This window comes from Fukomys damarensis, unplaced genomic scaffold, assembly GCF_012274545.1.
Source record: "Fukomys damarensis isolate Sample0158 unplaced genomic scaffold, DMR_v1.0_HiC HiC_scaffold_30, whole genome shotgun sequence".
Taxonomy (NCBI): domain Eukaryota; kingdom Metazoa; phylum Chordata; class Mammalia; order Rodentia; family Bathyergidae; genus Fukomys; species Fukomys damarensis.
The window spans coordinates 38,560,488-38,576,330 of record NW_022900942.1 but is presented as its reverse complement, the minus strand read 5'-3'; the positions used below and the strand labels follow the sequence as shown (position 1 = coordinate 38,576,330).

The 15,843-nt window shown below is 38.7% G+C and overlaps 1 protein-coding gene across 2 annotated transcripts in view; it reads right to left on the bottom strand.

Annotated features, from left to right (window-relative positions):
- Epg5 (ectopic P-granules autophagy protein 5 homolog) overlaps positions 1-15,843 on the bottom strand; it is a 109,193-nt gene that overhangs the window by 43,897 nt on the left and 49,453 nt on the right. For both annotated transcript variants that reach the window (XM_010616582.3, XM_010616581.3), the window contains exons 15-24: positions 15,642-15,761; positions 14,722-14,981; positions 11,757-11,897; positions 10,320-10,464; positions 9,898-10,095; positions 9,311-9,421; positions 7,991-8,113; positions 6,671-6,837; positions 5,256-5,477; positions 3,396-3,519 (exon numbers count right to left, since the gene is read on the bottom strand). In XM_010616582.3, the coding sequence (XP_010614884.1) occupies positions 3,396-3,519; positions 5,256-5,477; positions 6,671-6,837; positions 7,991-8,113; positions 9,311-9,421; positions 9,898-10,095; positions 10,320-10,464; positions 11,757-11,897; positions 14,722-14,981; positions 15,642-15,761 (1,611 nt within the window). The remainder of the gene's footprint in view (positions 1-3,395; positions 3,520-5,255; positions 5,478-6,670; positions 6,838-7,990; positions 8,114-9,310; positions 9,422-9,897; positions 10,096-10,319; positions 10,465-11,756; positions 11,898-14,721; positions 14,982-15,641; positions 15,762-15,843) is intronic.

Sequence of the window (15,843 nt, the reverse complement as noted above, 5' to 3'; positions counted from 1 at the left end):
CCAATTTACAGGAAATACAAGGGGACAGGAAAACATGTTAAGATAGACCATAAAGATAAAATCAGCAAAATCTAGACTGTAGAAAAACTATGGACAAACCACCTATTTTCTTCAAAGGAAATAAAAGGGAATACTGCAAAGACCTAGAGATTAAACAGGATCAAACAACCAATGACAAAATGTGGGTCTTGCTTCAAACTAAAAAATAAGTAAAAACAAAACTTTTATGATATTTATGAAACCAGAAATTTGAATAGACTAGATATTTGATACTAAAAATTACTGTTAATATTTTTCAGATATAAATACTATTGGGTTATTTCATTTTAACCTTAGCTTTGAAAACCTTTTTGTATTAAGTGAGCTCTAGACTTAACTCCAAGATAAAATGGTAGAGGAACACATGAGCTATAGATAAAATGAGTTATATGCTGTATGAGAGGAGGGAGAAGGACATGTCCATTCTGTTTATTTTTCCATATGATGGAATTTATTCACAATAAAAGATATAGTAAATAGTAAATACAATGTTCTTTCATAATAAAATATACAGCAAATAAATAAAATGAGATCAGAAACAGATATTCTAATATTCTCTTCCCCATAATCTATCTGTCTTACATATTCTGAACTCTAATTTAACTTTGGATCTCATACCTATTAGAATAGAATATCTCTAAAAAACAAAAACTGTCAAATACCATCACATATTAATAAGTACTTCAAAGAGTAACAGTAAGTGGTTGAATGTGGACTATGGTTTTACAGGCCATGATTTTCTTTCATTTGGATGATAAGTGTTCTAAAGGCCCAATGACCCTCTAAACCAAAAATGTCCTGGCTTCTCCATTAGGTACTGCTATGAAGTCCTAAATCATTATTTTAAAAGCAACCACAGGACAAGGCATTCCAGACTCCAGAGTAATCCTGCTCACACTCCTGAATCTTACCTATACCACACTGTCATTGACCCTACAAATATGAAGACACCTCATCTTTAAATGGGATCAATGTGTCATCTCTGCCTCTGTGCTGAACAGCTGTTGACAGAGGTTGGTGATTAAAGCAAATGCTGAGTTACAGATGAGTGAGCAAAGACAAAACAACACAACCTTGAATGAAAGATCAAAAAAAGTGTTTCACCAAATGATAGGCCAAAAAGTAATTAATTCTGTAGATGCTGAAGAGTCAGGATAAATCTCAGAGAACTAAGAAGGCTATGATTTATTTGCTTGTTTATTTTTGAGATAGGGTCTTGCTGAGGTGGTTTGAGCACACACCAGGCTCAAACTTGTGATTATCCTGCCTCAGCGTCCCAGAGTACTGCAATCACAGACATGTGCCACCTGCCTGCCTGCTATGGTTAATCTTTAAAAGCACTGACCAAATAATATGTGCAAAGGCTAAGATGAGAATTTAGGGTGTGGAATACAAAGGAGACATGGGCATGGAACAGCACTCTAGGAACTTTAGGACACTACAAGCAGACTTGCTTTCCCTGTGTCACTAGCTCTATTTTCTCAGCCTTATTTCTCTGTGCTTTTTTTTTTTTTTTTTTGAGACAAGGTCTCACTATATAGTTGAGACTGACCTGGAACTCACCATGTATCCCAGGCTGGTCTCGGACTCACAGCGATCCTCCTGCCTCAGCTTCCCAAGTGCTGGGATTACAGGCATGCACCACCATGTCTGGCTATTTCTCTGTGCTTTAAATGCCAGGCTTCCACCTCCAGTCCTCTTCTGAATCTCAACATTCTGTTACTAGTAAATCCACATTTCCCACCCAGCCTCTTTCCTGAATTCTAGATTTGTACAGTGGACCCTTAAATTACTGACATACGAACAACTTGGGTTAATCAGGTTAATGGAATATTCATCTGCCTCTTGTTATCTAGTGTATACTCAGGAAAACATGCAGATCTCAGCTGTAGTGACTTACAAGCAGCCCCAGGGAACCAAGTTCATAAGTCAAGGGTCCACTGTATCTCCGCTTGATTACAAAGTTCTTTCTGAAACCTGCAGGCACTTCCTCGCCCAGTAAACAGCATTCTCACTGACTGAATTAGAAATACAGGCATCTATGCATATCTGACCAGACACAAAATCCTTTCCTCAACTATTTTAATTCATCCATTTAATCACTGCTACTTTTTCAATAGCTCATCAAATAGATTTCAGATTAAATCCAAATTCTTCAGAAAGGTACGTGGTCCTTAGCGACTTTATCCCACTCACATCTCTGGTCCTGTCAACCCTTCTCAGCTGCTATGTCTCATACCATTTTGCATGTGCTGTGTCTTTGCACATGCTAGTCTTCCTACTAGTTAATAACCTCTCTGCCGCTTTCCATCCATGTCTTTCCTTTCAACCTGGCTAACTCCCATTTGTCCTTCAGGGCTCAGCTCACAGTTCACCACTTCTGCGCAGTTTAAATCAGGGGCTGCTCCTCTGTGTCCAGCCAGCACCCAGGGCATTCCACTACCAGTCTTACCACAATATGTGATAACTGTTTAATCCTCTATTTAACTATAAGCTCCTCTGAGAGGATTGTATCAGATTTTGGCATTAGGCACCTGTCACTGAAAAGGCACTCAATAAATACTCATGGAAGAAAGAGATGGGAGAAGAAAGGAAGGGGACAAAGAAAACAGAAAAAAGTAACAAGACTCCTATTAGAGATGAAATACTATGTACAGTGTAAAGTAGGCAGGTTTAAGGATCCAAACAAAGTCTCTCAAATCTTAGAGGATCTTAAATTCCATCCTGGTATAAGGGGTCAATGCCAAATACAGTTAAGTCCCTAGATAAAAGCATCCAGGGAGATAACGCTCCCCCAACCTGGCCACATTCCCTGCCCCACAAGCCGGCCATTAAAATTTACAGAAAACCAAGATTAGAAGTCCAGGTCTGAAGAAGGATCACAGACATCTTCGGGTGCTAGGGAGAAACTCTGAGAGTAGAATCAAGTGGCTCTAGAAGGGAGATCTAAATTCAGATGCTGACAAGAAAGCCTCTTCAAAGACAACACAGGTGAGCTCCTCCCTGCAATTGACCTCCTACATAATACAAGGATCCTTACAAACCTTTCCTGCTTTCTACAGTAAAATGATGGCTTAAAAGTGCTCAGCTGCTGACAATTAAAATAAGGAAAGACACAGTCAGCAAAGGCTACATTTTTTTATGAGGTTGTAGAAAGCCTTAGAAGAGCTTTAGGTCTTGGGATCAGGGCACAGTGGGGCTGGAGATTCAAGCAGGAACATCCCCCCAATACAATTATTTCTATATCCCACAAAACAATGTCCAAAATAACAAGCTGTTTTACCATTAGATTATAACTATGATCAGTTCAAATTACATTCGGAAATGCTAAAAGTAAGACATTGCCATGGTTTCACCTGTTGATTCTGCATCACTTTGGCTAGCCTGTGAATATCATACTGCTTTGGTAAAGAAGGGATATAGGTATCTCCTTTTTGAAAATTTTCATCTTCTAGCCATAATACATATACATTGAAGAGCCTAAAAGACAAAAGTTACACAAAATATAAAAAGATACGCAGACAAATCAAGTTTCTGATATTGCTAGGAAATGTAGCACCACTATGTAAGAGTACAGAAAGCTCGCAATCCAGAAAATATGTCTAACAACTACAACCCCTCCCAAGAGACTCATAGGTCAGCAGAGAAGACCTGTCACAGATCATTAAAATATGATGTGATAATTGCTAAAACAAAGGGTTTGATGAAGGAGCTCTGAAAGCTCCATTATTAATAAGGTTAACGTACACAGAAAAAATAACTGAAGGAGGTTAACTACACCACACTCCTACAATCTGAATTTAGAGCTTTGCCTTCCACAGCAATTTGGCCACACTAAATCTTAGTTCTTGGAAAGTATTAAAAACCATTTTAAATCTTGGTACTGGAAGAATTTGCCAGTTTTAAGGCCAATGGCCATCTACTCCCTTAAGGAATCATAAATAAAATTATCTGTATATGTGCACCCTGTTCCCATTAAAAAGGAATAAAACATCAAAGCCAGGGCCCTGCCAAATAAAAAAATAAAAATGAATAAAACAAAGCTAGGCCTACCAAAAATTCTCAATTTTCCAATAAAAACTTTTTAAACAATATAATGATGTTTCCTTTCCTTATGTGTTATTTTTACAAGGAACACAGACCATTTACCTAAGATCACTAGCATTCTATGCCACTGCTTAGGAGCTTGCACACATACAAAGAAATTGACTGGATGGGAGACTAGAAGGTGGCATGGCACGGCTTCACTCAATAAAATTACCTGCACTACCTCTATGTCTGTGTATCTATGAACACAGACATGGACAGGGTGGGAAGAGGCTGGAATGTACATAGTTCTTTTTCCTATTCCTGAATCAGTAAGACAGATAGTCACTTTCTGAATATACCACAGGAGGGATTTAAGGGAGATGGATTGTCAAAGTCTTTCTTGGCTGATCTAAACTGTTCAAAGAGAAAGCTTTCCACTCCTTAAGCCTGATAAAAAAATAAATTTTCCTTCAACCATGAAAGCTAAGGGGAAGAATAACTATGGTAGCTAAGACTGGGCCCAAAGGGCCTGAGGTCATCCAAGTCTGAGGCTCAGTATTACACTGAAATGCTGGGTTTCCTCATCAACTATTTTATAATCAGGGTTCATAATTATCAGTTATTCTTATTAAGTCTTAATTATGACTAATTTTTGATTTATATTAAATTTACAAATGCAAATTGAAGAAAGAGTAAGCAAAGAACCTACATTTACTTCAGACTTCTCAACCTTTTTGGGCACACAAATATTATGTTTAATTTGATAAGCAGTTTTGGGAGATCCCTACATCCCATGGAGGCAGAGGGATCTGAACCACTATTAAAGAGCTCCTCTATAGAAATTTATTTGTTTTGAGGAAATATTCTAGCAGGTTCTGATAGATGCCTACTATGACCAATTTGTTTGGGTTTATTTTTATTTTTACATAAAGAAATAGAAGAAGCTACCACCAGCCCTCTGATTACCACATAGACTGCGGCCACTGGACATCTAAATAAAAAGGTGTACACATTTCTCAAGGAATATAAATTAGAAGCATTTCAAGGAGCAAACCTATATCAAAGCCACCAATCATTCTCAATCTAACAGGGGGATGAGAGTAACAGCTCAACACTCTATCACAGCTATGCGCTCCAGCACAGTATCTGTGCTGCTGAAAACAGAAATGGCTCAGTAACCTCCTCACCTCACGAGTTGTGTGTGCAGCTCTGGTGAAGTCAGGTAACCAGGAGTGCAATTCTGGCTCTCTGGCAGCCCTTCACTGCCCTCTGCTGGAACACGGAGGGCCTTGCTTGCAACATGGTGGAAGTCAGCCACCTCAGTCAGACGCCTTTTTAGATCTTTCAACAAATTGATGTGAGCAGCACTTTGAAAAAACCTTCTTCCAATACAACCATCTATGGGTAACCTTAAAAAACATTAACACAGATCTATAACCTTTCAACATAAGATGTTCTTTCTATGTGGCAAAAACTAGTCAATTAACAAGACAAGTTACAATTGCTGGGTACATACACCATTAAATCTATTATTTCTACCTTTACCTTGAAGATGCAACAAGATAGTGTATACAACAACCACCCTCTGCATTTGTGGTTTCACTTTCTGTAGTTTCAATTACCCTCAGTCAACTGTAGTCCAAAGATATTACATGAAAAAAATCCTAGAAATACGTAACAAGTTTTTAAAAACTTGTGTTATAATTATTATTCTACTATATTATTACTTGTTGTTAATCTCTTATTATGCCTTTTTTTTTTTTTTTTTTTTTGCAGTACTGGGGATTGAATCAGGGCTTCATGCATGCAAGGCTAATGCTCTACCACTGTACCACAACCCCAGCAATGCCCAATTTAAAAATTGGGATTTATAATAGGTATGTGCTTACAGGAAAATGCAGTATATCTAGGATTCACTGCTATCCATGGCTTCAAGCACCCACTGGAGGTCTTAGAACATATACCCCAGACATAGTGGGGAATACTACGTGAAAGTTTTTAAAAGAATAAAATGCTACATAAACTCAAGGCATCATCACCATTTAGAGAAACAGGACAGATTAAAAACAGTCTCTGCTCTTGAAAAACTTGTAGACTCGTAGTAAACAGAAGTGACAAAGAATCAGCATCCTTACGTTTCCAAGGAGTGAAGGGAATATAGGGGCTGGAAACTGAGACGCAAGGATCTATAATAGTAAACAGTTCCATATGGCCAGAGGACCTTCTTATCCAGTGGAACTGTCGGGCCCAAGCACAAGGCAAGGTGTGGCCTTGCTCATACCTGCACTATTCATCACAAGGTCCCCTCTTATAAGCTCCATGATAGTCACACATACAACCTTAGTTTGGGGAAATTTATTTTCTTTTAAACCTCCAAAGGTTCTTGTGCTAAAATTTGCCCGGTTCTAGGGTACTATTTTGGAGATAGAAGATGATAAAGAAAAGTTGCCACATTATACCCCAATGCAAAAAAGAGTTACTCCGATAAATGTTAAAGAAGGGAGATTCTTAGTTAGAGGTCACCAAAGATGACTCTGACTCACACTCCACAATGTAAGAACACACAGATTCAGTAGTGGGTTCACAGGAACTTGTACCATACCCATACTGTGGTCCTGGGCGGTGAAGATACAAGAGGAAGAACTTCTGCCAAATGAGTGGCAGGAGTGGGTGATCTGAAGGCGTGACCAGAGCCTGATGGGCCCAGCGGTAAATCAGCAGCCTCTGCAGGGATGGGACAATGGGGAGCTTCAGCTGAGCCTGGGCTTTCTGCAAGAGAGAAGAGGCTTTAACAATCACAAAATAAACACAACTGCAGTTGGCTCTACATGAACCAAATGAAATGTAAACATTTCATTTTAAACTCAGTAAAAAAAAAAATGTTGGCCCAGGGATTTAGCTCAGTGGCACTGCGTCTGCCTTGCAAGTGCAAGATCCTGAGTTTGATCCATGGTACCAGAAAAAAGGGGAGAAAATGTCCTATAAAATTCATTTCTCCAACCCACTAACACTCCAACCTCCCCAGCACTAAGCCATATGCAGGGTAGTTTTTTGCTGTCAAGACATGTCACAGGCCCCAGAATCGAAATGGCTCTTAAGAGTCATCTAATCTAAACTTTACATGTCTGAAATTTCTTTGCACATAAAAAGCTATGAAGTGGGCCAGGGATTTAGCTCAGTGGTACTGCCACCTACCTCACAAGCACCAGGTGCTGAGTTCAATCACCAGTACCCACACACACACAAAACAGCTATAAAGCAAGGTAACAGAATCACACACACACACACACATACACACACACAATCTGACACTCAGCTTTACCAAAGTTTTGGAAATTTAGATTTTAAAAGGACCTCCAAGAATAATGAATTCCTTAAGAGGCTCTGAAATCCAAAAGCTAAGTCTACACCATGGCACCTAAAACAGAAGTTCTTTAGATCTAAAGCTTTTTTCCAGTCTTCGTCAGGCAACAGTGAACCTAACAATCAACAAAGATGTTTCTAAGAAGAAACTCCTAATTACAACCCAGACAAGAGACTTAGAATCTCAGAAGCTGGGGTTGTGAATCTGATTTGTAATAATTTTCCAAGGGATTCTGATACACTTGAGCCATGAGGGCAACTACTTCAAAAACAACAGTGATCCCTTCCCTTGGGCAATGAACACACTCCATGACTACTGGGTTATGACTCTAGTTGTTGAAAGAACTTTGGGGCACTTGCTTCAGCAACACATTTACTAAAACAATCTTGGGCAGTCAAGTATACACTTCAATTACATTAATATTTTAACTATTGGTTTGGTGGTTATGTTTTCCAAACCCACATAACAAAAGAAAACAGTTCACATGCTAAGGTGAAATCTCTTAGCACTAAGTACAAGCCATCTCCTACCACTTGAATAAAGAACTACTATTTGCACCTTCAGAGCTTGGTCAGGGGTAAAAGCAGAGTTCATCACCAGTTCACCCTCAACAACTCTTCGGAGCTGGGAGTCTTCTTCAAAGATGGATTCCATGTTCAGCACGGTCCACGCAAACCAGACCTACAATGACACCAGCAAAGGGGAGAAAAATGATTCACTGACTCCAACTGACACAAAATATCCTGAACATTCACAAATTAAAATCTTTATTCTAGTTTTGGGGAGTAGTTCAGTGATATATCCTTGCCTAGCAAGCATGAGGACCTGGGTTTGATCCCTGCATCACACACACACACACACACACACACACACACACACACACACACACAGACTTTTTTTCCCTGACTGATACCAGTCAGAAGTTTCTAACATTAATACATTTAAAACCTATCTACATTCTTCACATATTTCTAAAATTAGACAAAAATGGCTAACTGGAAAATGTTAAATTCTTTTGGAAAGGCTACTTTAATACAAGGACATTCATTCACTCAAAAGTATTTCCTGAGCAAGCTCTGTATATATAAGTACCAGAAAAGATGGCCAAACATGTGCTCCAACCTTAATATTTTCACCTATTAGACAAGAATGAAATATTAGGAACCAAAAATGTGAAGGGAGCCATGTTGAAATGAGGTGCCGGGCTATCTCAGATAAGGCTCTGTGCAGAGCTCTGCAGGAAAGATTCCTGTCAGAGAACCAGAGAGACAGAGACACAGAGGAAGAAAAGCAGGGATGAGTCTAAATCAAGTCAAGGAGTTGTGTCAATGTGATCACAAGGTATGAGGAAAGGCAGTAAGCAAGCCTAGTAGATAGTAGGATGTACTACTGATTTACATGAAGAAACAGAAGTGATTTTACACACACAAGCTGAGCGTTTTTAACGATTAAAATAATGCCATTTCTGCTAGTGATGACAATAACAACAGCCAATACTTAGCACTGACCATGTGGTAAGCACTGTTGTAAATGCTTTCCATGTAGGTGCAATTACATTCCCATTTGACAATAATATAAGCAAGCTGCCGAAAGCACAGAGCTAACAAATGGCAGAACCAAGATTAAAATCCAGGCCATTTGGCTTCAGAGTATACTCTTAACCTAAGCCAGGACACTAACCTAACCTCGGTTAACTCGTCTATAAAACAGGAATAGTGACTGCATCTCAACAGAAAAGTTATGCCGATTAGGTTAAGAATACATTTATACATAGCAAGTGCTAAATAAAGATTACTGTCAGCTAGTAGTAATCTATTAGTAAGGATAACAATATTAAAGTTCACAAATGTCACAAATGGCCCTCTTAGTAGACTGTACCTGAGTGGGTGTGGCCAGGCCCTCCATAAAGGAAGGAGTGATGTTGCCTGCCACGATCCAGCTCACCAAAGAAGACAGCAGACTCCGGTCACAGTGGTAACCCAAAGCATTCTATACCAGGAACAGAGAAAGGAAGCTTCTTTTTTTAAAAAAAAAATCTTATCAGCCTGGGATGTAGCTCAGCAGTACTGTGCCTTCCTGGCAAGCACAAGGTCTTGAGTTCAATTCCCAATACCGGAAAAGAAAAAAAATCTTATCATTAACTCTTTCAAGAGCATTAGCAATTGTCTTACTACAAGGGAAGATCCTGTTATGACAAAGATTTGAGGAAAGAATCCCGCAGCACCACAGTCCCAGGCAGTATACCACAAATAAATGTAATAAGCAGAGCCTCTTCTGGTTGTCCTCTCCTTTGACTTCCCTGGGATCTGTGCTAGTAGACTATGATTACTGAGATATGACACCATTAAAGCAAAGCTTAAAATAAGTAGTGGCCACCAAGTAATACCAGTAACTGTGTTCAGGAGAATTTTTTAGAAAGTTACTATCTAGCCAACAAATGAAACACAAATTCTCTAACAGGTTACCTTATGTTGCTGGTAGAGTAATTTCTGTACACAGTCTTCCTGCATCAGCTGAAAAGCTGTTTTACACAAGTTATCCATGAGGAAGAGGATGGGCTGTTCTCGGTACCAAAGGTGCTGGCTTATGAGCGCCTGAACCCAGAACTCCAACACAGCAACAGGACCCACTTCATTGGGCTGAGTGCTTACAGATATGTGTGCCTGCAAGAAGCATCTTAGCTAATAAGAAAGGTAATAACCAGCATCCCACTGTTAAAACACCAACAAAATACCATCTACCTCCACTAAAGCCCAAATACATTGGCCTCTGAGACCAAAGCACTGCACCACATGATTCAAAATGACATCATAAATGTGTTGATCCCAGATGTTTTTGGTTGGGAAGATGGACAAAAGTGTACTTAGGGGCTTGCAAGGGCCCTAACCTGGATCATGCTGTTGAGAAGCTTCACGTTCTCCCCATGGCTGGCTCCTGCTAGATGCTGTGCCACTTTGTGGGTGACCTGCTGAGTGACACCCTGAGGTACACCGCTGTCCAAGTGTAGGAACAGAAGAAGGTGTGACAAAAACCTGCCAAGCACAAAGGATCACACACTTTATCTTCCCATCAGGAATCAGAAGAATTGTCAGCAGTTATTTACATATGAGGAAACAGAAAAATGTTAATTGGTCCCATTTTTGGACCATAATGCTATTTAGAGATTCTGATAAATCTTCAGGAATTTCAGAAGAATAAAGTTTTCACATTTAATGTGGGTTAAAAAGAATTCTATTTATCTATAGACGTGTAACGCATAGATCCAACACACTCAAACACAAGCAAATTAAGGATCATTAGAGAAAAATTCCAAAAGGATCATGATTCCCTCCAAACCTCTCTAATTAACAGATTACCTCCACTAATTAACACAGATGTTTTCAAAACTGTTCAGTTCCCAAAATTCCCTGCTGCCTAGGATGTTAGTTTTTACATTTTAAAGTGGGAGAGGCTTCCTCTGGATCCTAACAACTTTCTACTCAAGTCAAATCTGCAGGAGAGGAGCATGGTAAACTATACTTTATGAGTTCTCTCAGGTGATTTTTATCACCAGGCAAGACTGCGACATGCTGAATGAAAAGATACACAACACAAAAACTATGATGCTCCCCTTGCACACCTAAAGTACTACCTAACCCACAGCAGGGCTCCTCCATATCCAGCCCCTGCTCCTTGGATATAGTCTTCCTCCCATCTTCCTATGTATCTTATCTGTCTGCAACACTACACTACACTGCACTACACATACTGTAGGCAATGAAAATGGATGTTTTGGGGCCGGGGATTTGGATCAGTGGTTCTGCCACCTGCCTTGCAAGTGCAAGGACCTGAGTTCAATCCTCGGTACCAAAGAAAAAAAAATGTTATGTTTTGTTATTTTAAAAGGTCAATGCCATTTGCTGCTCAAGGTTAGGACCACCATTCCCAAAGTTTCAGGGAAATAACCACTCTTTAAAATACTAATAAGCTTTATTTGTGCCCCTTCCTTTAAGAACAGTGTTGCATTACATTTATTTGGGTAAATTGTGATTTAACAAATGATTTAAATAAAACACTTGCTTTCACTTAAAAAAAATACTAATAAGCTTTAAATAAGCAATCCAAAGTTAAATGAGAAGAGAAATATCTTTCATGATAAAAAAACTGGAATCATTATGAGTCTCTGTTCACCAACCTCATTTTAAAGTGGGGTACAGAAATTTTCTGCCTCATAAACATACTGCTGAAATACTCCATTTTTAGTTCAGAAACCAGAAGACATAGTCATTTGTAGTCGCTAGGCTGTTTCTCAAGAATGACTCCTGCACCGAGTGAACATACTTACTGTTCATTCTTCAGAAGGTAACACTGGCAAGGGTAGAACAAAGGCAGAATCTTATCCAGGACATGCACCACCGTTCTCAAATGCCTCGACTGGATCAGAGTTCCTAACAGTGGGATGCCCTCTACACAGAATTTCACAATGCTATGGAAAAAGAAAGGACAATAGGCATACAAGGTAGCTAGTTCATAAAATTAAATTCTTGCAGACATTATAGATTATCAGCCTAGGATACCTGGATTAGCTCAGGTCTCCAACACATTTTTAAACCCAATCTCCAGACAGAAACATTAGACTCTAAAAGTACAGATACTTAAAATTTCATCTATATTTTCATTTTACAGATGAGAACAGAGGCTATTATGCTCAAATTCACATAATTTCCTAGGCTGTGGTGAAAGTGTTCTGGAACCCAGGTTTGCAAATTCCTATTTCAGAGCTCCCACTACAATCCTGTTTTGTCTCTCAAACAGTGCTTCTTCCAAGAGTCTTGGGTATTCTCCCTGTTTGGATATCCCCACAAGTTACAACAGCACAGACAAGACTCAAAAATAAACTTAATCCCTCGGTATAAACTAACAAAATTCTTCTAATACCAATTTGGACTAAAAATTTTTTGTCTTTAGTTCACTGTAGAAAATCTAGCCTTAAGAAATAATCTCAAATATAGAAAAAAAAACTATAAAAGATGGTCCATGTAGAGATGTACTTTCCATACTGATTTATGACTACAAAACTCATATACAAAAATGACAAGTATATTTGGAGAAAATCTATTAAATGGGAATCTTACAGCATCATTTTAAAATAGTATATGTGAGGGTAAAGGGCAACATGGAAAAATTTCCACTTATAATGACACTAGGGGAAAAAATATAAAATTTTATACTTGTTGATTATAGCTACTAGTAAAAAATGTTAGATATACCCACGCTTATAATCCCAGCACTCGGAAGGCTGAGGCGGGAGGACTGCTGTGAGTTCAAGACCAGCCTGGGCTACATAGTGAGTTCTAGATCAGTCTCAACTACACAGTGAGACCCTGTCTCAAAAAAGAGAAAAAAAAAAAAAAAAAGTTAGATATTCTGGGCCTGTTAGACATGTCTATTATCCCAGCTACTTAGAAGACTGAGGCAGTCTGAATTCAAGACCAGCCTAAAAATTTAGCTAAACTGTCTCAAAATTCTATAAAAATTAAGAAGGGCCAGGGATAGTGTTCAGTAGTAAATGATATGCCTAGCATCTGAGAACCTCTGAGCCTCTGGGTTCAATCCCAGCATCACAAAAAAGAGACGGGGATTGGGGGTTAAACCAAGAGGAAAAAATATGGGATATTGTCATACCAAAATGTTCACTGTATTAGAATGGTAGAAGTCAGTGGCTTTTTCTGTACTTTGCTAATTCTGTGGCTTGATTGTATTGCTTTAACTCTAGGGGAAAAAATATCACTGCAAAAAATAAAATACTGCAAAGGCTTTGCCATGATGGAGGTACTTAAAGTGTTAGAAGTGAACCACAAAGGAAACAAAATTATACACACATCAGAAATCTAAAAAAGATCAAAGGAAAAACTACTGGATAAAAATAAAGAGAAAAACACAATTATAGTATAAGAAAGATTCTGGATGATTTTCTATTATTCTCCATGTTGTCTGTAATGTTATACTAATATACAAATGACGCCCCTGCCTACGCCACTCCACCAGAAACCAGGCCCATTCATAAGATTATTAAATTACTTCGCTACTCTAGAACACCTACACCTACTCAACCATACTGGAATCAGCCCAAATGGAAATATTTTATTCTCACCCTCATGCACATTCAGGATTCAATAATCAGCACTGAACAAGTACTGTATGTATGTTTAGAAAGAACCCACACCAGCTACAGTCCCAGAATAGAATAAATCATGAAACATGCTCAGAAAGCTCTACTCAAAGAACTCTATTTCATAATTGAAGTGTGTTATATGTATTATAACCCACATAAGTCTCATAAAGTCAGTAAAATATTATTTCCATTTAGAGATGAAGCTGAGATTCAAGAAACTATTAATGACACTAGAGCTACAAAGAACAATGTAAAGTGTACACTCCTAAGGGCCTAAATAACTATGTCTCCTTTACTAGATAACTATCTATCCTTAGAAAACCGCCTTCGATAGCTTTCAAATTTGTCTGTAATTTGGCCCTACCAACCACCTAATCACTTTTGTTCTCCTACCACAATTACGCAGTTCAGTAACAAATGCATTCTCATTTCATTTCCTTTTCTCCTCTTCCCCACTCAGATACTGGATGCTCCTCCACATATTCATTCACTGCATATATCTGAATTTATTGAGTATCTGTTAAGTACAAGTTCCAGAGACACAAAGATAAACAAGACACAGCCCCTACCTTTTACAAAAAAATTCTATGGATTATTAAAAGCTTATTTAACGTGTGTATACTATGTGAGTGCCTCCATATATATATATATATATGGAGGTAAAAGAAGTGAACATGAGTTGATCTGCGCACCACACCACTTCCCCTTGATAACCTTGCCCAGATAAATCAAAGTTTATCTGGATGTGGTGGCACACCATTGTAATCCCAGCTATTCAGTATTCTAAGACAGGAGGATCACAAACTCAAGGCCAACCTGGAAATCTCTGAAAAACCTATTTCAAAATAAGATTTAAAAAACAGGTTACTCATAATGGAGCATGCCTGCAAGCCAACAACTTGAGGCACCACAAATTCAAGGCCAGCCTGGGCTACACAATGAGTTCAAGGCCAGCCTGGACTATACAGTGAGCCCCTGCCTCAAGAAAATACAGGCCTGGAATGTGACTCCATGGTTCAACTGCCAATGTAGAGGAACAATGACAGGGGGTCACTTGGCCCTAATTATCTCTCTATAGATTTAATAGAGGCCTCCAATCTTGAGAGGTGAAAGATGTGCGGCTAGAACACTCTACCTGTGGCCCACAGTCGTCATGGATAAGGCAAGGTAACAGCCAATGGGCATGCCTGCTTTCACCGCCTTCAGGAGAGGATGAAACATGGGTGACTCTGTCATGTCAGGCACAGTGCTGGAGAAGGGAACAGCTGGACATTTCTGTTGCATTCCATAATCGTTTTTATGCAGTTTTAACCTCAAGATCAAATTCCAAGCCCATTGGTTAAATGAGGTCTCAGGAGTTTCTCCGTATCGAACGATACTGGCCAAATAGGAAACCTGAAACATTTATTTCACACCACATTAGTCACATGCAAATTAAATCAGTAAATTTATCTGTCAAATCTTTTTATGATCAATTATGTTTTTGAAAGACGGAATATACTTTTTCTGGCCTGTGATTAATGCTTGTTATACTGCACTAAAGCAACTTCTCCTTCAGCTGACTACTTCCGCTTACCTTCTAGTCCCTTTGTAAACCTGACCTTAACTCAAGCAAAAAAGGAGTGATAGAAAAGTTGATACTCAAGGAATGATGTACTGGTAAGTTTAACAATCAGTTAGGGCGAGGAGTCTCATTTACAGAGTTTGCAAATTGGAGTGGTACAAAAACTCCCAGTACAACCACTTTCAAGCCACCAATAGTTATTTTAACAACCTAGCTTGCAAAGTTCCTGGAAATTTAAGTCAGTTCTTAGCCTGTATGAGTAAGCTCTGGCACATCACTAGAGCTCAATTCAAATTCTGTAATACCAAAATGATTATTAAAAATGCTATTTGTAAAGGAAAAGGTCTTTATCTAACCATAGGAGCCAATTTTAATCATTTAAATTGTCAGGAATGTTCTTAGAAAACCTAAGGATCGATATTGTAACTTCATCTGCCCAGGCCCTTTATAAACAAAGATTTAAGTTTGTAATACATAAGAAGAGGAAATACCTGCTTCATACTTTCAGAAATAAGCCCAGCATACGGTTTCTGTGCAAGATACTTCTGATAAGCTTCAAGAACCATTAAGGCCACATCAGCATGGACTGCTTGATCCAGATGAAGGGTACCCTTTCAAAGAGAAAAACAATCATAAACATACCATTTCATGTTTGTTTGTACTTTTTTTTTTTTTTTTTTTTTTTTTTTTTTT